General features: G+C 35.1%; 1 protein-coding gene across 3 annotated transcripts in view; it reads left to right on the top strand.

The window, feature by feature from the left end:
- amph (amphiphysin) overlaps positions 1-6,547 on the top strand; it is a 43,914-nt gene extending 37,367 nt beyond the window's left edge. The window contains exons 18-25 of one of the 3 annotated variants that reach the window (XM_056477318.1): positions 297-350; positions 678-725; positions 975-1,028; positions 1,269-1,310; positions 2,619-2,849; positions 3,475-3,645; positions 5,129-5,230; positions 5,311-6,547. In XM_056477318.1, the coding sequence (XP_056333293.1) occupies positions 297-350; positions 678-725; positions 975-1,028; positions 1,269-1,310; positions 2,619-2,849; positions 3,475-3,645; positions 5,129-5,230; positions 5,311-5,415 (807 nt within the window). In that variant the 3' untranslated portion in view covers positions 5,416-6,547. The remainder of the gene's footprint in view (positions 1-296; positions 351-677; positions 726-974; positions 1,029-1,268; positions 1,311-2,618; positions 2,850-3,474; positions 3,646-5,128; positions 5,231-5,310) is intronic. The other 2 variants (XM_056477326.1, XM_056477333.1) reach the window with 2 other exon arrangements.
- Positions 6,548-21,922: the final 15,375 nt, after the last annotated feature.

The following is a 21,922-nucleotide window of genomic DNA, read 5'->3' as shown; positions in this document are numbered from 1 at the left end:
TTGTTATGTTCATCAATGTTTTTCATCATTACTGTTATTATTTTCATCACATCATCATCATCACGGTCATCGTCATCTTTATTTTCATCGGCTTGTTGATGCTTTTCATCACATTGTCAGAATGTTAAGCATCTTCATCGTCATCTTCATCATCATCATCCATCACGTTATTGCCATTGTTGTCATTATGTCATACGCTCATCAAGTTTTGTTTTGCCTGCAAATTTCCCTCACACTGAATTGATCAGAAATGAACTATAGTCACTGATCGTATCTATGTACTATTGTTTATAAAGAGCACTGTGGAGTCTCCAGTGTCTGCTGAGCCTGAAGCAGCAGAGCAGGCTGAGGTATGTGCCTTAACCACTACAAACCATTCAAAATGTGCCAGCATGGTGGCCATCAAACTTATTTAGTTCGAAAAGCGAGATTGTCTAGATTAAGCTCTTTTGTAATTCTGAATGTCTTTTATTTTGTCAAAATGGCATATTTTTTGTATTGCTCCTGTTTTATTTTCAGTATTAGTTTTTTTATTTCACATAGGGTTAAGTAGGGTCTTATAAAAATAATACACTGCATTTACATGAGTAGTTAGAAGTACATGAATAGTTTTCACAAAGACTTTGGTTGAGCCTGAGAATTGTATTGTTGATGAACAAGTCTCAACTATTCTTTAGCTCCCAGTTGAGGACATAGAACAGGAGCCACCGAGTGAAGAAGCCCCGGTAACTATAACTTATGTCTAACGAATGGCATAAGAGAAACTCAAGTCATATGCTGCACTGTCGCATATGTGCTTGCTTTCGTACTGTATCTAGCAAACTCTCTTTAGAAATGGCCATTTGGCTTTAGCAACGTGTGAAAATGAATTATGTATGAGATGCAAGATATGATAGGAAAACAGGTGGTGTTATTTGGAAGTATAGGTGTTACAGGAATTGCAGATAGCTTGAATGTTTTTTATTTGCATGTAGGAATCTGTTCCAGTCCAAGAAACAGAAAAGGAGTCACCTACAGAGGCGGCTCTGGTAATTTCACTTCTATAATCATTGCATAATAATTATGAAATCAGTACATTAGTGAAGGCCTTACATTATCAAATTCCACATTTTTGCTATAATGAAGATCCAGTTGAGATGTTTATAAGCATCCAGGCTCTGATATGGAAGAGTAGTAACAGTTATGAAGTGAATCCAAATACTTATTCATTCAGCATGTGAATACCTGAGTGTGTAATGATGCTGACTATTACGTTTCTTTTTGCATAGGCTTCTGTTGAAGATAAAGAGTCTCCCATTGAAGAGACTCCGGTAATTGTTTAAGTCTTAATAGATCAAATAATTTTTTTTCCAATGTTATGTTTTTGTTAAATGCTGTTATTTTAATGTTGCTGTCAAAATATTCAATGTATTTGATTTTGTCTCATGAAGCCATATGCAATTGCATTTAACTATTTTATTCATCCAGTCTCTGATATTGTCAAATTTGACTAACAAATCAGGTTCTTTTTTATTTTCCATTCAAAATACACTGTAACCTAATTATTAAATTATTTTATACGTTCTCAGTCTGATATACCATCTGGCTTCATATGAAACTTGGTGTGGTTAGCAAACTGATGCACTGGAACAGGATGGTGGCCATACTAGTTTATTTTTTGTTTGTTATTATTTGTTGTTGCTTTTTTAACCATATATGTTGATGGATGGAGACTTCTAACAAGCACTGTGACATTAATCAAAACCTCTAACTCATTTTTTTGTGTATATGTATTATTTTACGTTATTGAGGGTACAATCAGCAGTTGTATCATCTGGCAGCACAATAACAAACACCATCCAGCTCTGCCAAAATAAAAGATTCTTCTCCTTCCAAACACAAAGCTTTGTTTTTCTGACGCTGCTACTGATTCTGCAATTACTGATTGCACCTTTAATGTTTAGTTTTCATTTCATGTTTTGTTCCCTGGTGTTTTCTGTTCAATTTGTTTTGAACCACATAAAGGTTGCAGACTCTAAAGCCGATTTAACAGACATGATGTTACAATTCCCCTGCTTACTGAACCTTAAATAGTGACTTAACTGATGACTATTATTACCCATCTAATCACCGTTTTTGGTTTCCATGGTGATTCTATTCTTACATCACCATAATGGGCGGTGATTTTACATTCTCTCTTTGTATGGTTTATAAGTGACTAAGAAAGCGTCATTCTTGGTGCAAAATCATTCATATTGCAAAATATGAATCTATTCTTAAAGTTGGACTGAACTTTCTTCACATGTATATTGAGATCATATAGTAGTCACTATGATCTGAGGAATGTTCACTCATATTTCTTCACCCACTAGGCAACCACTATGAATCATGACCCCTGATCCTTCATTAAACATTTCCCTCAGCCAAAGTACTTGACTGTTGGTGAAACTCAAGTCAGAACTGACTTGCCATTCCACACTAGGGACAGTTTTAACATGTGAAGTGAAACTGGTCCCTGCACCCCTCATTGTGACACTCTTGAGTGCTCCCCTCCGTGGTATCGTGCACCGATCCATCCACATGAGTGGCTTGTGTTGAGTGTTCAAACACTGGCTCTCACTCCTGGCCACCTCTCCTAGACTATAGATGCCAAACCAGAGGAAGAGGCCAGTTCATTAGAAGCCAAACCAGGAGATGAACCAGATAATGTTGAGCCCAAGTCAACAGATGAACCAGATAAGGTTGAGACCCAACCAGGAGAAGTTCCTGATAATATTGAGCCCAAACCAGGAGATGCTCCTGATAATGTTGAGCTCCAGCCAGGGGATGAAACCAGTAAGGAGAGTGCTGCAAACAATGGGAATGAGGAGGTAGATATTCTCTTGTGATTCTGCACTTTGGTATGCAGGCCATTGGCAAGATCTCGGTTTCTTTGTGTAATCATTCTGGAATGTACTTTAAAGCACACTGATACTTAGAATTGTAATCAAAATGCTTTACAACAAATCTGTTTTGCTGGGTTTTTATTTTCTAACTTGATATGTGAATTTTCCTTGTTATCAGTTTACAAATAAGGGCTCATTTATCAGCATATTTTAAGCCATTAAACTAACATGAGTAATCTATTTCACAGCATTTATTAATTGTTTTATGTCAGTTAATGAAGATACAACTGTACTTTGTTCACACTGCATTAACTAGTCAACTGATAAGTTAAATCAACAAATAATGTATGCTGGGCAAATATTTTACTGTAAATGTATTACATTAACATGGCACTTTTAAAATGTACCCTTTTTGCTTTTATCCAGTTGTTTTTTTGTTTATAATATTATTTATATTAAGCATTATGTTTGTATGTGTAATCTGTTTAACATGTATTATGAAATAGTGTCAACTGTCAAGTTATTGGTCAAAAATGGATTTTTAAATCTTACCTTGAAGGTGTTGCTTGAGTTGCAAGTGGAGTGATGCTGTTTGTTTGCCTCACCTCAGGAAAAGATGCCTATCCCTTCTGTTGTTATTGAGCCTGCCTCTAGTAATGAGGGTGATGATGACCGTGATGGTGATATTACATCTCCAATAGCCACTGGGGATAATGGCATGATTGCAGAATGCCAGACAACCAAAGACAGTTCTGGAATGCCTGCTAGATTCCTTTTCAAGGTGAAAATAAAGACAACGTTACATTACATTACATCATTCATTCATTTTCTTTTCGGCTTAGTCCCTTTATTAATCTAGGGTCGCCACCGCGGAATGAACCGCCAACTTATCCAGGATATGTTTTACGCAGCGGATGCCCTTCCAGCTCATTGCATTACATTACACATAACAGTAAAATATACATATAAGATAAAAAAAAAACATGGCTAACTTTACGAGAAAGCCTTGTCTGAAAGGTTAAAGTTGTTTCTAAAGTTTCTAAAATAGTCATCTCACCTTAAACATAAGGTGAATGTCACCTCAATTTTACAAAACAATAGAACTAACTTAGCAACAACATTATTGCAGTCAGAGATAATCAACGTTTATTTTGCAATAATGAGCAAATGCGTGAACATTATATACTCTAAAAGAATATGCGAATATACTGTATTGTGAAAATAATTTAACTTTCGTTAGAGGGTGGAAATTAGTGTTACGAAAAAAAAACATGGCTAGCATTGATGAAAAAAGCCTTAGTAGTCCAAAAAGTGTCTAAAATGGTTATCTTACCTTAAACATAAGGTGATGGTTAACTCAATTTTACAAAACATTAGAACTAGCAACAAGACGAACACATTTTGAAGCGATATTAATTGCGCCAGCTGCGTTTATGAAATCGCATTTTAGTTCAACGTGTCTCTGGTTATAGGAAACACGTGACCGCTAGATGGCGCTGTTGAAGAATCCAAATCAACTATTCCACACATCCACAGTTGATCATAAAAGATTAGGCAAATATAAACACAGATTTTGTTTATATTAATTTAAATGTTTTTTATGTTATATTTCTTTATCTATACAATTATATGCCTACAAACATACTTTTTAATTGTAACTTGTTAGTACTGTTAAATGGGCTATATACACACACAGCTATTGTTTTTCAGCCAATGACGAACCCAGTGAAAGGTTTATGTGACTATTTTTAATTTCATAAGGTTTCTTTTACAGCATGGATGTAATGTAATTCAAATATAACCAGTTAAATAGACTTAAGCCTTCATTTGGTTGTTAAAGCGTAAAAAGAGACGAAAGAACTTTTAAACGCAGGCGCCGTCATGAGCAGCAGGCTAGCGCAGAAATTCCACTGAAAATACTGGGGTAAAATTAATCTCCATATTTTAAAGACATGGTGCAGAAAAATATAATTTAACGTAGTGCTTCTTGTTTGATTTGATACTCACTTTATATTGTATCTCAGTCAGGCAGTGATGATCGCTGTTTTTTAAAGAAACCACATCGTAAACACAACAATTTTGTAAGGGATGACAATTCACCTGAAGCCCTGGGGCTGGCTGACTGAAATTAAAAGTCTAATTGTATTAAGTATAATGCTTTCCCAATATCGTCAGCACAATCCTTCCAAGATATTACTTAAAATTCATTGTAATACAGCAAAAACTAACAGAGCCTTTATGTTTCTTGTTATGCTGTCTTATAGGTTGAAACATTGCATGATTTTGAAGCGGCGAACCCAGATGAACTTGAGCTGAAGAAAGGAGACATAGTTTTGGTAGTACCAACAGAGCTAGCTGAAGATCAGGTATGATATCCCTCATTTAATTCTCCTTTTTCAACATGACATCTGAATGTGTTTTAACGTTCATTTCATTCTTTCCTCAGGATGCCGGTTGGCTCACTGGCATCAGAGAGAGTGACTGGCAGCAGCGCGGCACCTCAGCTAAGAAAGGACTGTTTCCTGAAAACTTCACACAGCGTCTGGAGTAAATGACCTCAGCGTGTTGCGAGAAGGCCGTGTGGATCTGGACATTTGCAGACAGAGCCACACAGCTTGAAGTCTGATGTACTGATGGCAGCTGTCATTCAGACTAGACTCAGACCACATGAGAGGAAATAACAATGGAAACAAGTGGAGACACAAATACCTACTCAGCGCATAAAGAAAATAACCAAGCATGACGTGATAGTATGGTCAACCTTTTCTCGCAAAACCAAGATTAAATCCTTTTTTTCGTTTACCTGTGAGCAGCAACGAATTGATGTGTGCTTTGTTGGAACTCTGGTGACCTCCACATGTAATCCCTGTCTGTTTAAAGAAGAACTAAAGTGAGCGTTTCCCCCCTGAAGACTAAACCTTCTCCTCTCTGCACCAAGTGTATTGTACTGACTTTGTTGCTCTGCAGCGAATTTTATCAGAATTTGTAGTGATATGATCTATTTAACCATTCTAAGTGTTACACAAAAAAAAACTTAGGTGTTTTATTTGAGATATTTCGGATATAAATGTGACATTGCATCATTGTTAGTGTTCTCTGTAGTTTCACGGCTGGCCGTGCGCGGCTATGGTGGTGGTATTTGGCATATATTTGATATTGACATATAGTTTATGGCCGAGAATTTCAGTGTTTATGCCAAATTAATCAAAGTCCTCTTGGTGAATATGGATATGTGTTGCGTTTACAGCATGAGAAGTGTTGTGAGAAGAAATCTGAATTATTGCACCTGGCTAATACAGCTTTGCAAAACACAACATGTAGCTCCCTATAATTATGTGTAATATATTCACAATGACATAAATGCAGAACCTATTCTTGAATGGACGTGGAAACGTTAATTTGTGAATGATGTCTTATGTTTTGGAGAAATTGTATTTATTCAACTTTATATTTTTTCAGCCAATGACGAGTGGGAAAGTTCGGGGCGGGAAATCTAAAAAATATGCAATATATGTAACTGGTTGATAGAGTTATCATTGTCTTCATTGTTTGGTTCTGAGACCAAAAAAAAAACAAAAAAAAAACAGCATCACTCCTGTGTTCGTATTGTTAGCCTCACTGTAGAACATTTCTGTGATGTACATATCTGTGCTACTTTAACTGTAAAGTGAATAAAGAATAGTTCATACGACTTCTGGTTCATCTTCACAAATTAAAACAGTGGTTACATGCTGGTAATATAGTTCCACAAATCAATAAATCACTTGTTTTATAATCACTGATCAGAGTAGAGCATTAGAAAGTCTGTAGTTGAGCAGTGCAATCTCAGCTGACCCTCACAGTGACATCACTAGCTCTATTCAGTGCATTGAGTCTGACATTGCAGCACTGAGGTATGCAGTCTCAGCCTGCATCATCAAGGCTGCATCCAGATAGTATTGTGGAGTCCACTTTGTAATTTAGTTTGTGATGACATCCATATAACACAAGGGGGAGACATTTGTCTTCTACATTTGTCTTTTATCAGTGAACTGATGCATTAGCAATGTTGTGTAGCTGCTTTTAGCTGTTTTTTGGTTTTAGTCGAAGTTTATCCGTAGACTGTTTCTACTTGAGCAATTGCATTTTTATTATCTAACATTAAAAAGATTGAGTAAATGTAAAACTTCGGTTATTGTTTGTGTTAGTTTATAGCATATGCAAGTTTGAACACCTGATATTCTCATTATAAATTGTTAGCAAACTGTTAGCTGCATTTGATATGTGTATAGTTGTCTAAATATTTTAGGTACTAGTATAATCCAACAAATAATACAGATTTAGTAAGAACCTAAAAAAAAACAGCATTTTGGCATTTTTTCTTTATTGTAGAAAGCCTTTTATTAAATAACTTAACTGAAAAAGGGTCTACACTTACTTTTTTAAATGTATTGTTTATTGTTGTATCAGACACAGCTTAAAATGAATCTGGAAACTGAATGTGGTCATATACAGCATAGATGATACTGGACCATGACCATATAGTTAGTACTGGCCTATACTGTTAAAAATAATATGACAAAAATCATGACCTGGTGCAGTGCAATCTGAGTTGCATCCAATGCATTTTAATGGGCTCACCTAACATCACCCCTAGCTCAACTCCTCACAGTGATTTCACTAGCTCCATTGAGTGCATTTTGTCTGACATTGCATTACTGAGGTATTTAGTCTCAGCTTGCATCATCAAGGCTGCATCCAGATAGTATTGTGGAGTCCACTTTGTAATTTATTTTGTGATGACATCCATGTAACACAAGGGGGAGACATTTGTCTTCCACATTTGTCTTTTATCAGTGAACTGATGCCTTAGCAATGTTGTATAGCTGCTTTTAGCTGTTTTTGGTTTTAGTCGAAGTTTATCCGTAGACTGTTTCTACTTGAGCAATTGCATTTTTATTATCTAAAGTTAATAAGTTTGATAAATGCTAAAAATTCAGCTATTGTTAGATGTGTTAGTTTATAGCTTATGCAAATTTCATCCTTATTGTAAACATCTTTATTATAAATTGTTAGCAAACTGTTAGCTGCATTTGAAATGTGTATAGTTGTCTAAATATATTAAGTACTAGTATAATCCAACAAATAATACAGATTTAGTAAGAACCTAAAAAACAGCATTTTGGCATATTTTCTCTTTATTGTAGAAAACCTTTTATTAAATAACTTAACTGAAAAAGGGTCTACACTTACTTTTTTAAATGTATTGTTTATTGTTGTATCAGACACTGCTTAAAATTAAACTGAATGTGTTCATATACAGCATAGATAATACTGGATCATGTCCATATAGTTAGTTCTGGCCTACTGTTAAAAATAATATGACAAAAATCATGACTTTAAATGTTTTTATGTTACTTTAACATATTTTAATAAGTTAATCAGGTTTCAACTACGTTTTTTTAAGTTATGTAAAGTTTAACTTAATATTTTAGTCAGTTTAATTGATATAAGGTGAGATGAAAAGTTCATTCACTAGAAAGTTCATTCACTTATTAATTTTCCTTCGACTTAGTCCCTTTATTCAACAGGGGACGCATGTCTTTGGATGGTGGGGAAAATCCACACCAACACGGGGAGAACATGCAAACTCCACACAGAAATTCCAACTGACCCAGCAAGGACTCGAACCAGCAACCTTCTTGCTGTGAGGTGACCGTGCCATCGAAAAGTTTATTTGATTAAACTAAAAAGATTAAGGCAGGATTTTTTTTAGGATTTTTTTACAGTGTATATTAGTTTAACCGTTGTTTTCTTATTTCAGCTCTTTTGTTTTCCTACAGTGATATCAACCTTGCTATTAAAGATTAAATAATTAAAATGACGGGTGTCATGGAGCAGTAGGTAGCACAATCGCCTCACAGCAAGAAGGTCGCTGGTTTGAGGCCAAGCTGGGTCAGTTGGCATTTCTGTGTGGAGTTTGCATGTTCTCCTCATGTTCGCATTTGGTTTCCCCCACAGTCCAAAGACATGCGGTATAGGTGAATTGAATAAATTAAATTGGCCGCAGTGTAGGTGTGTAAAGGCAAGAGTGTATGAGTGTTTCCCCGTGTTGGGTTGCGGCTGGAAGGGCATCCGCTGCGTAAAAAATATGCTGGATAAGTTGGCGGTTCATTCCACTGTGGCAACCCCTGATTAATAAAAGGACTAAGCCCAAAAGAAAATGAATGAATGAATGATTAAAAAACACTAAACCCCGACATCATTCACAAAATGTGAAATATTAAAAGAAAAAGTGACATCTTTCTCATAATTATGCTCATGTCTTTTTGGTCATTTACAATTCAGTTAATGTGAAAGACTGCTGTAAATTTTCTTTATAAATCATTCTTAAGGCAACTCCACTTCAGGAAATGACATCAGCACCCTATTTCTGTGGTTCATACAAAAGCAGGGAAAACCTGAAACAGCATTACACCCATACACATGAATAACCAGATGAATAATGTTTCTATACATTTATTTTGTCCTTCTGTTAGAGATCGCAGGTAAGTCTCATTTAGAATAATAAAGCAACTTTAATAAACAAAACAATAAAACTGTTGTATTTTATCATTGTTTATTTTTTTATCAAAGCAGCTGTTCTTGGAGTGGACGTGGATCAAGGTCCAAAAGCTTTGGTTAAAGCAGCAGGAAAAACTGTGTATTTGCCTTGTAAAGCAACTGGTTTGGAATATATTCATTGGTACCAAGTAAAAGACGGTGAAGCCCCATCAAGACTGCTTTATATCAGTCAAGATGGTGTTGTCACCCGTGATAATAATGCTCAAACAAATGACTTCACAGTAGACAAAACAAGGCTTTATAACCTAAAACTGGGTGACACTCAGAAGAAACACGCTGCCGTCTACTTCTGTGCCTACTGGGACTCAAGCAGCCACAGTGAGAACATTTGTTCACATCCTGCACAAAAACTAGGAAACACTTACTATTGAAATACTTGTATTTATCATACAGTTCTGCGAGGTGTGTGTGAACTTTTGACTTGATTTTTTGAACTGTATGTATTGTAATTTTCAGTTCAGTAAATAAGTAACAATATCACTCGTCCTTCTGTGATAAAAAAGTAAATTCTAGTAGCAGCAGTTTGTCTTTTCATAACTTTATATGCTTTTCATATGTAAATGGAAGCTAGCTAAAAAATAAATAAATAAAAAATAAATAAAAATAAATAAAGCCAACTGCTAGCTCTCTGCAGCTCTCACAGGGTTGCCCACTGAAGCCAAGCAGGGCTGCACCCGGTCAGTACCTGGATGGGAGACCAACTAGGGGAAAACTAGGTTGCTGCTGGAAGTGGTGTTAGGCCAGTGGCGAGCACTCAACCTGTGGTCTGTGTGGGTCCTAACACCCCAGTATGTTGATGGGGACTCTATAATGCTTAGTGAGCGGCATCTTTCGGATGAGACATTAAACCGAGGTCCTGACTCTATGTGGTCAATAAAAATCCCAGGATGTCCCTCGAAAAAGAATAGGGGTTTAACCCTGGTATCCTAGCCAAATTTGCCCACTGGCCTCTGCCCATCATGGCCTCCTAACCGTCCCCATATCATAATTGGCTTCCTCACTCTGTCTCTTCTCCATCAATCAGCTAGTGTGTGGTGTGCGGTCTGGAACAGCTGCCGTTGCGTCTTGCAGGAGGATGCTGCACACTGGAGGTGGATGAGGAGATTCCCCCCTTTGCGTAAAGCACTGAGTGTTTAGAAAAGCGCTATATAAATAAAAGTTTTACATTATGTTTTGTGTGTTTGTTTGTTTATTTGTGTAATGAAACTTTTTTTATATTAAGTATTAATGGGATTGGCTACAAAAAGTGTATAACATACTTGAAAGCACATGTGATTTTATCATGGAAGAAAGTAAAATTCAAGATTTGAGTGAACAAGTCTGTATATTGTCCTCCTCTCTAGGATCTCATCATTTAACTCTTTATACCTGTAGGGCACTCAGTGAAGTACTCAATGGGAAAACCTGGAGTATTACTGGAGGTTATTACAAGACTTACAAAATGCTATGACTTAAAAAACAAAATTATAACTAGTGTCAATGAATAATTGCGATATATGGTTCTTCACCTGATGGGTTAAAAAGACTTTAAAAGTTTATAAAAGAAGGGAAAACCTTTGTTTCTCACTATGCATAGTTCAACACATCCCAAAGAGCAACGCAACAGGCATGATTATTCCTTTCTTTAATTTAAGATACAATAAACGTAACAATTTAATCTCTAACAGTGGATGGTGCTGTTGAGCTATTGTGATTATTTATCAAAATAAATAATTTATTAAAAATCACATAATAAATTCCCTTGTTTGGTAAAAATCTGTTATTTAATATGTTTTTATAATACAAAAAAATGATATAATTTACAATTAGAGACGTGATGATAATGTAAAGAAAAGCCTTTGGTATATGTGACTATAAGTTTAAGTAATTTGACATTTAGTTAATGTACATAAAAAGTTTTTGAAAAGGTTTTAAGGCAACTTGATTTCAGGAAATGACATCACAACCTATCCTGAGATACAAAAGCAGCATGAAAACCTGAAAGATGTCACAGCACCAAATACAAACTTTTTCCTCCGAGATGAAAGATGTTTTTTTTACATTTCTGTCGTCCTCTTTTTAGAGATTCCTGGTAAGTGGCATATAATAATGAAACAATTATAGCAAAAATTAAATTCTTTTTAACCGTATTGTAATTTGCTTTCGTTTAAAGCCACTGCTCTGGGAGCGAAACTGGATCAAGGTTCTAAGGCTTTGGTTAAAGCAGCGGGTAAAACTGTGTATCTGCCCTGCAAAGCGACTGGTCTGGAGTCTTCTAATTATGTCTATTGGTACCAAGTAAAAAATGGGGAAGCCCCGTCAAGACTGCTCTATATCAGCATAGATGGTGCTGTTGCTCGTGATGATAAAAATTCTCAAACAAATGACTTCACAGTGGACAAAACAAGGCTTTATGACCTAAAACTGAGTGACACTCAGAACAAACATGCTGCTGTTTACTTCTGTGCCTACTGGGAGTACGACTCAAGCACAGGACACAGTGAGAAGATTTATTTACACCCTCTACAAGAACTAGCACATCTAATTACTGCATAACATATATCAAAACTTTATTTATTAAATTCTTTGTTTGATTCAATAATGCACAGAGCAGATGGATGATTAGATATAAACAAACTGCATCTATGTCTGCTATTCATAAAACATGTCACTGCCATTTATATTGAGAATATTTATTTCTGTTTATACATTTATTTATTATATTTTTAGAGGGTTTGTAATTTTCATTTTAATGACAAACTAAAAATATCACTTGTCCTCCTTGTATTTATTGTGATTTTATAATATCTTATATTTATCTTATATTCAGTGTATAGTGTATCTTATATTTGTGTTTAACTCAACAATTGTAAAGATATACAAAAATATGAGCCACTATAATTGTTTGGATTATGTTGGAATTATGGGTGTTTCTTTTTCCATAAATGCATTTATAGTGTTTATGTATTTTATGGATTTGCATACGCATATAATGTTCAGTTTGATAAAGAACTTGCTCAAAATATTTTCAAGGTGTAACAAGTGTGACAACTTCATACGCTATTTCATATGCAGTTTGTGTATTGAATCATTTAAGAGTTACAAAAGTTTACAATAAAGTTTCTTTCACCACAAGTGTTGCTGGATCTCTCTTCATTTTTGTTCAGCTATTTCATTCCATGATTTACTTTTACCAAAGTTACAGAAGCTGAAAGTACAATTAAGTCTATAGCTTAAAACAAATGACTTAATACAATGACTGTATTTTAAATTTAGGTTAAGGCACATAATACTTTTCCTCTCTACCGTTTATCTCTGTGACCAATTCAGCATTTATACACTCCCTGACAAAAGTCTTGCTGCCTATTCAAGTTTTAGGAACAACAAATAATAACTTGATTTTTAGTTGATCATTTGGCATCAGAAGTGGCTTATATGAAAGGCGAAGGCCTCTAGATTACACTTATTTTACCAAAATAAAAACTGATCATGCCTTGAAATTGAATTATTTAATTAGGACAGTAAGGTCTGACTTTACTTAGCAAATATAATGTACAGTATAGAATATAAAGTCATGGTGCAGTGGAAACAGAATTAATATGTGTATGACTCCCATGAGCCTTGACGACGACATTCATATATTTCTGCAATGACTTAAATAACGTATTATAATAAAGTCATCTAGAATGGCCACGAAAGCGTTCTTGCAGTGACTGGGCTGGCCAATACTGGAGCACCTTGACCTTAGCTTTCAGGAACTTTGATATGGAGGCTAAAGTATGAAGAAGTTCAGCTATCCTGCTGAAGAATTTTGCCCTCTCCTGTGGTTTGTAATGTAATGGGCTGCACAAATGTCTTGATACCTCAGGCTGTTGATGCTGCCATCCATTGTTGCTCTTACAACTGTGATAGACCACAAGACTTTTGTCAGGTAGTGTATTCTTTAATAAAATGTTGTCTTCCGTATCAAACTGTATCAAAATGTCATAATTCCATAGCTTACTTTTTAAACTGAATTTTACACATAACCTAACATCTTCACTTGTTTACAACTCAAATGCAGATGTCACTTTAGCAAAGAGCTGTTTGCTCGAGAAAGAGTATATGCACATGTTGTGATTTTTCCCCTAACAATAATCTTCCGGTCAAAATTTAATGTGACTATTTTAAATTTCATACAGTTCTTTTACAGCATCAATGTTATAATGTAATTAAAATATAGACTATATAAAATATAGACTTAAGTATTCATAAGTGTAAAACAAGCACAATCAGGAGCAGCAGGCAAGCTCTAAAACTCCATTGAAAATACTGTGTTAAAATTATTTTTCATATTTTAAAGACATAGCGCAGAACAATGAAATTTAATTCAGCGCTTCTTGTAGAGTCTGAGACCTGTTTTATATCATTTATCAATCAGGCAGTGAAGATCATTGATTTTTAAAGAAAACAGACCTTAAACGCAGCAATTTTGTAATGGCATAAAGTTCACCAAAAGCACTTGAAGTGGGTAGCTGAAAGTCCTTCTGCATATACCCAATGCCCTAAACATCAACTACACTTTAAATGTTACTGAACCTATTATTTTATCTTGCGTAAATAACCTGCATCCACCTGATGACGACAAGCAAAAAGAGGAAACCAAAAGGCATCATTACCTTCTGATTGGCTGCAGTCTTCAAAACTCTTCGAACTCCTGACAGACAGATGTAGACATGGCAGCATCTGGAATGATAACGTTTGCTTTGTTAGTAGCCCTAGCCCTAATAGGTGAGATTTCAGCTTTACATTACAATTAGCAGACACTTGTCAGTTTGGGATATGGAGATTCAGCGATTTTCTGTCAGAAGGCCTACTTCAGGGTTTCAATTCAAAATGACTTGTCAGCTATCCCAAAATATTTTAGCAAAACATTTTTTGTAGTGTATGCATACTTGGGATTTACAGTCATACATAGCCTGCAGGTCACACTGTTTTATTGATGTATTGCTCTATACAGATTTTAACTGACTTTTACTGTTGCTATGGATCCTCTTCAAGCATGTGTAATTGAGTTAATGAGCTAAAGTGAATTTGTTTTAATTAACGTTAATTGTCAGAAATGCAGCTGAAGTGTTTGTATTTCACAACACAAATGCTTAAGTTAACGTTTTAGACATTTGGTAATTGTATTTTTATTTCTCGTTTGATTTTAGATTGTTCAAATGGACAAAGTGCACATGCTAAAGTTGTGTTTAAGTCCAGAACTAGAACTGCTATTATCAAATGGACCGTGGAATCGTCTCTTCTGTCCAACCCTCTCCACTTGTACAAAGGTAAATCCCAGAAAGGTTTAGAAAGAATCGTGCATTTCGATGCTGGATCAACAAAAGGCATAACAACTGTACAAAGATATTCTGGATCGGTGAGTGGTAGTCAAGTGACTCTGACTATCTCAAAACTGGAGCCCAGCGATGAAGGAACATATTTCTGTGCGCACTGGGATGCTAACAACAGCACAGTGATAACTGTAAGAGGAAATCATTACAAAAACCTACAGTAATCATCAAAGAGGTTTGATTTAGAGCAACAGCAAGGGGGAGACATTCAATTTTTTATTTGATTTCCTATAATTGTGGGTGTGTTGCAGCCCATAAAGAAAGAACAACATTGTTTTCATTGTGCAGAAATCCCCCACTTGATAGCAGCCCACTAAAAACACTTACTGATTTGATCATTTTGATTTTATTTTTCAATTTTTGATGCAATGATCAAATCAGCTACTAGTCATTTAGCCAAGCAGGTGTAAACCTTTAGGCACAAATACAGACATCACTATGAATAAGTATCAAAAATACAAAAAGTTTAAATACAGAGTTTTCCTTTTAAATTAGCACAAAGATCATGAAAACACTTTTATATTCTTAACACTTCATTTTGAATGCTTATTAATTTAATTAAACATTTACTTTTGATAGCTTTGATAGATAGATAGATAGATAGATAGATAGATAGATAGATAGATAGATAGATAGATAGATAGATAGATAGATAGATAGATAGATAGATAGATAGATAGATAAATTAATTAATGAATTAATAAATAAATAAATGAATAAATAAGTAAATAAATTAATTAATTAATAAAATAATAAATAAATTAATTAATTAATTAATTAAAAAAGGTAAATTAACCTGTGTGGTTACACCCTTTATATAAATACAATTGCTACAAACAAAGACTAAAAAAAAATAAAAAAAATAAAAATAAAAACATACAGGACAAGTGGCAGGCCATTTTTTAAGGATACTCAGTTTATCCTAAGGCATTCAATTTATGCATATTGTGAGAAAGAGTAAACACTTGATTGAGTCGAAATAACTTACATAATTTTAAACAAATGAGAAAATATGTTTATATACAGTATAAGAGCTAAATAAAGTGCTTTGAAAACAGGTAAAGTAACAAACACAACTCATACTCATTCTAAGTACAAACCCCTATATATATTTCTGGAGAGAGCTAAATACACCACAGGAGGTATATTTTTTGCAGTTTTTGTCTTCGCAAATCCACCCAAGCCCGCTGTGTATGCTTTTCAGATCTCAAATTTCTCTCAAGAGTGCCATTCGCGCCTGCTGTTCTCACGTAAACCCACCAGAGGCCGCTGTCAACTAACTGACCAACCGACCAAACCTCCCACCCTCCCCCTTCTCTAAACCAATAGTGTCTTAAAAAGCACAGATTGACCCGCTCATCCACTTCCCTAAACGCAACTGCAGTGTTTTAAAAAGCAATCCAGAAAAAGAAAAACCCCCTGACTTTTACCACGCTTTCAGATTTTACCACATTCTCACCATGTTATTTACTTGTTTATTTTATTTTTCAGCTTTTGTCTTATCCTGCTTTCTAGAACCGTTCTTCACCAGATTTGAACCTCATTGTTGCGGTCATCTCAAGTCCGCTGACATAAATGTTAAGCTACCGGACAAACAGCAGAAAAATGGTCCATACAGAGTTAAGCGGTCAGCTGGTAAGCAAGAAAAGGAATGGCATCATACCACCCCATAGCGTTCGTTTTAATGATCAAATGCAGCCAATAGTAGCTTTGGCTATATAATTTTCAATCTCCAAAAATGCATAGGAGCCTATGTTGCACAAATAAAGTGTGTAGCTCAACTTAAGGGCACTTGTTTTTAAACTGTTATGACTGTAACAGTACAAACAATCTATTAAAAGGTTATGCATGCTGTAAACTCCATCTCAGGAAATGACATCAGCAAACTGTATTTGAATATCGAGGCAGTGCACAAAAGTAAATCAGCAATACTCCAAATGTATTTTCACCTACAGAATAGTTGAATGATGTTTGCATACATTTATATTGTTCTCCTCACTGAGATCCCAGGTAAGTTAAGAAGCCTTGAAGACTTTATTAAAAGAACCATTAATGAAATAATATCATAATAATAATTTATGTTTAATCTATGCAGCTGTTCTGGGAGTGACTTTGAATCAAGGTCAAAAGGCTTTGAGCAAAGCAGAAGGCAAAACATTATACTTGCCCTGTAAAGTGACAGGTTTGCAGTCATGGAATTATATCCACTGGTACCAAAAGAGAGACGGTGAAGCCCCATCAAGACTGCTTCATATCAATCAAGGTGGTGCTTTCACTCGTGATACCAACAATCCTCAAGCAAATGACTTTACAGTGGACAGAACAAGGCTTTATGACCTAAAACTGGGTGATGCTCAACAAAAACACACTGCTGTTTACTTCTGTGCCTACTGGGACTCAAGCAGCCACACTGAGAACAACTACTCACGTCCTGTACAAAAACTATACTGGTAATTGTTATTATAAAACTTTTAACAGTTAAATTATACATTTGTGTTTAAATCTTCATTAAGGTTTAAGTTGTAGGCTATGCTGCAGTTATGGATCTGTTTGGAGCTAAACTGTAATGGGCTATATGCACACGGACCTTTAATTTCAGCCAGCCTCAGACAGCACTTACTGTACAACATCAATGCTGTAAAAGGAACCTTATGAAATTAAAAATATTCACATTAATCTTTCTCCGGATTCATCCAGAAGTTTATCATTGGCTGTAAAACACTAGCTGTGCTTATAGCCCATTGCCGTTATGTTCACCATTATAGAGTGTAGGCCTATCTCATATGTGTGTGTGTAATTCAACAGTTTGGGGATATTCATAATGCATTTATGTTTATTTATTTATTTGGTTTGTGGCTTTCCGTTTAATGAGAGCCTTGTTTAAAATATCACTTGTGATGAAAATATATTCTGTCCTTATGGGATGAAAATGAGAAAATAGCAAATGGTTTACAGTAAAATTTAATTTACAAAAAGTGCTGCATGATTCCTCTTCGTTTGACTGGATGTTTATTTCGTACACCATGCAAGTGGATGACATTATGTCAGTTCAGTCAGCGCCAATGACGAAGTGATTAGTGCGCACTCCAGTGCTCATGGCAACCCGAGTTTGATTCTTGCTTCAAGGTCCTGTGCCAATCTTTCCCCTCTCTCTGTTCCCCAAACTTTCCTGTCAATACTGTCACGATCACCAGTGATCTAACCCTCATAGATCGTTGGAAAACATTCCCATTTACACAGACTAAAATCCTGTCTCAATATGAACTACAAGTTTTGTCATGCAACACACACACACCTGCTTCAAGTCTCCATTGATTACACTCACACAGCTGATGCTGCTCAAGCACTGATTACACCACACATATATAAGGCTGACAATCTCGTTATACTGAATTGTAAACATTACGATGCATTTTCCTTGCCTTCTATGTTTGAACCTTGCTTTGTTTTGTTTGCTTACGTTGTCTGCTGCCTGCCTTTTGACCATTCGCCTGTGTATTGACCAAGACTCTGGATTGCTCGTATACATCTGTTTGCTCCTGTGTTGACTGTTGCTTGCCTGACCATTCTGTGTTAATAAATCTGTGTTTGGATCCGCTCTGTTGTCAGTGTCCCAATTCGCATTACAAATACTCTCTACTACTGTCCTATCCAAAAAAGGTGAAACCCCCCCAAAAAATAATGATAAACTACTGTTGTTGTACTACATAATACTAAATTCACTGACATAATAAAAAGTTTTTATTTATTATTATATTTTATTACAAAATACTGTGTCTGACATTTTTACCTCTGAATCAAGTTAACAATGTTAACTATTTTAACAGTAAAAACAGTCTAAGTAAACTATATTGTGCCAATAAGTGTTCGTTTTTTTTTTATCTAAATTTTACTCAACACTGACCTGCTCATTTATTTAAACAAGTCCCTTTAGAAGAACTAAGGAAGAGCTGTTTGCTGTATATGTCCTGATGTCTGATGGTTTTAATAATGCACGTGTGTTAAATGTTGAATAGGCCGTTGGGGTTGTATGAAAACAATGTCATAGTGATGACGATAAGAAATGCGTAAAAAGGAAACCACAGGGCCTTTTTCATTAGCAGTTCATAACTCTTCAAACTCTTGGACGACAGATGCAGACATGGCAGTGTCTGGAATTATAACATTTGGGTTGTTTGTAGTTGTAGGTGAGATTAGTACAGTACAATTGTTAACTTTTTTAGCTATCAAGTAACTTCCTTTTTATTATTATTGTTATTTTGTTTGTTAATTTTGCATTTTTTTTTACTTTATCTGATGAAGTTTTACCTTGCACAATAAATTGAAAACAAAACCAAACACAACTAATTTATTACAATTTACTATTATTTATTATAATTTAATAACTTGTTTATTATTCATTATAAACATAGCTTACTTATTATAAATTCGTGAAAGCACTAACGTTTCACCCCAATGTCAGATTAACTACTGTTCTTGGGCTTTTATAATTAATGGCATGTAAAAAAATATAAGCTTTAAATATGGTTAATTTTTCAGATAGTCTAATTGAAATATGTTCGCACGTTTTAATTGTTCCTCTTCTGGTTTTAGGTTGTGTAAATGGACAAAATGTTATTCATAGGAAACCTCTGGTAATCAGGACACTGGGTAAAACTGCTCTAATCAAATGCGAAGTGGATGCATCGACGCTTCAGTCCAATGCTCTGCACTGGTACAAAGCAAGTAAAGGTGGAGTTTTCCAGCGATTAATGTATTATGAAGCTAAAACCACAGTAGCCAAAAATGATCCCGACGTGAGCCGTAGATATTCTGGCTCGCTGGCTCGCGGGGAAGTGACTTTGACTATCTCAACGCTGACGACAGTTGATGAAGGAACATTTTACTGCGCGCTCTGGAGTGGAAAGCACAGTGCTGACTGTCAGAGGAAACCATTACAAAAACCTGTCATTAGCAGTTGGCACAACAGCAGAAGCAGACAGCTTTAATTTTGTTTTTGTTGTTATATTAAAAAGCTATTTTAAATGTTACAAAAATGTGTTTTAGTAGAAACAAATATAATATTTACTATGCTGGAACCCACAATAAGCCACAACAGGGGCGATTTTAGAATTTTCATTTTAGGGGGCTCAGCTCCTTATGAGAAATATATATATATTTATTTAATAGTAATACACTTAAAAATGTTTGACTAATATGGTAGGGTTGTATGCTAAACTAGCATTGTTTCACTGTATTGTGTAGACGTGAATAGTCATTTTAGTTCTGAATGAGCCAAATAGGCTCAACAAACCTGTTTACTATAGTAAAAGCCACTTTATATGTTGAAGTACAGTTTTTGTTTCCATGTATTTAATAAATAAAACAGCTATTTTTCTGCCACCGTCTTCATATCAAATTTAATGGGGACATAGACGATTATTTGGTCTACAGTTTATTAGCTAATCGGAAAAGTTTTAGGGAGGCTGAGAGGGAATATAGGCCTAAAATAATGAAATAATAACTACAATGTGTGTTTCCCTGATGTTAACCTGTCTTATAAATTAATAATGTTGTTTTTCAAACATGTTATTTCCTCAATAATATATCGAAGTCACATTTATAAAGCATTTAAAATGCATTTCATGTGTATAGATCTGGCCCATGTCTTGTGTGCCACCTTAAAGATGGTGGCACCTCTGCCAAATCCAGGCCATGATTGGCCCACATGTTCTGTGTCAGTGGATGAATGCTTGCTGTGCCACCTTCAAGCCAAATCTAGGCCAGAATTCTTTGCTACCTGGGAATAAACATTAATATCACTGATACTTTTTTTTAATAGGTTATAAAATGATCCATGTATATCAAGCTACACAATACATATGTGACACATACATATGTAAAATTGCATACAATTTTAATACATATTATTTTCAGAAACATATTATTTTAGTATGTTGAAGGCCTTTCCTTAACCCATTTAATCCTAATTTCTGAGAATATGCATTTTACTAGACCTCTCTAACACAAACTTGGTGCCTCCTTTGATATTATGTTGGTTAAATTAGGTTTTATGTAGCATTGTCAGAATTGCACTATAATTCGGCTGTTTTAATGTGTTACAGCTGCCAGTCACTGTTGTAACTATTAACATTTTCTACCTCTTACATCTTCTAGAGGATGTATGTAAACTGATATGGTGATATGACTGATATAATTCAATTGAAACAATCTATTTTTCATTAAAAAGTTGAATTTCTTGCCCAAAGGCTACAATGCTTTTAGACTTTTTTGAAATAACAAAAAAACACACACAGTCACAATTGTGAGCAGCGGGACATGGTTTAATACCATGTTTTCACCATCAAAATCATACTCTTAAGTTTAAGCATACACTAAAAGCATTCATTTTAAAATGTAATGATTGAAAATACACAATTATGTGCTGTAATCTCCATTTCCATCTCAGGAAATGACATCAGCAAACTGTATTTGAATGCCATACAAAGCTGTATGTGTATACAAAATCAAAACAGAGCATTATTCCAAATGTCTTCTTTAGCTACATAAATCATGTCTGTATTTATGTATATTCTCCTCCTCTCAGAGATCACAGGTAGATTTAATTAAGCCCAATTAAATTATTAAATTAAGCCATTAATAAAAACAGACATTTGTTTTGTTTAATCTAAGCAGCTGTTCTGGGAGTAACTTTAGAACAAGGTCAGCAGGCTTTGATCAAGGCAGAGGGCAAAACTTCATATCTTCCCTCCAAAGTGACGGATCTGCAGTCCTGGAATTCCATCCATTGGTACCAAAAGAGAGATGGTGAAGCCCCATCAAGATTGCTCTATATGAGCTCAGCTGGCAGCTTTATTCTTGATACCAAAAATCCTCAAGCAAATGACTTCACAGTGGACAGAACTTAGCTCTATAACCTAAAACTGAGCAACACAAAGCCGATTCACGCTGCAGTTTATTACTGCGCCTACTGGGACACAAGCAACTACCGTGTAAATATTTACACACATACTGTGCATTAACTCATTACACAGTTATCCGAATACACACAAATTGAATCTGTTTTCATATTTTGGGATTCATGTTTTTTCATATATT

The sequence above is a fragment of the Danio aesculapii genome, chromosome 2 (assembly GCF_903798145.1).
Source record: "Danio aesculapii chromosome 2, fDanAes4.1, whole genome shotgun sequence".
NCBI classification, from domain to species: domain Eukaryota; kingdom Metazoa; phylum Chordata; class Actinopteri; order Cypriniformes; family Danionidae; genus Danio; species Danio aesculapii.
This window is presented reverse-complemented; position numbering and strand designations above follow the sequence as displayed.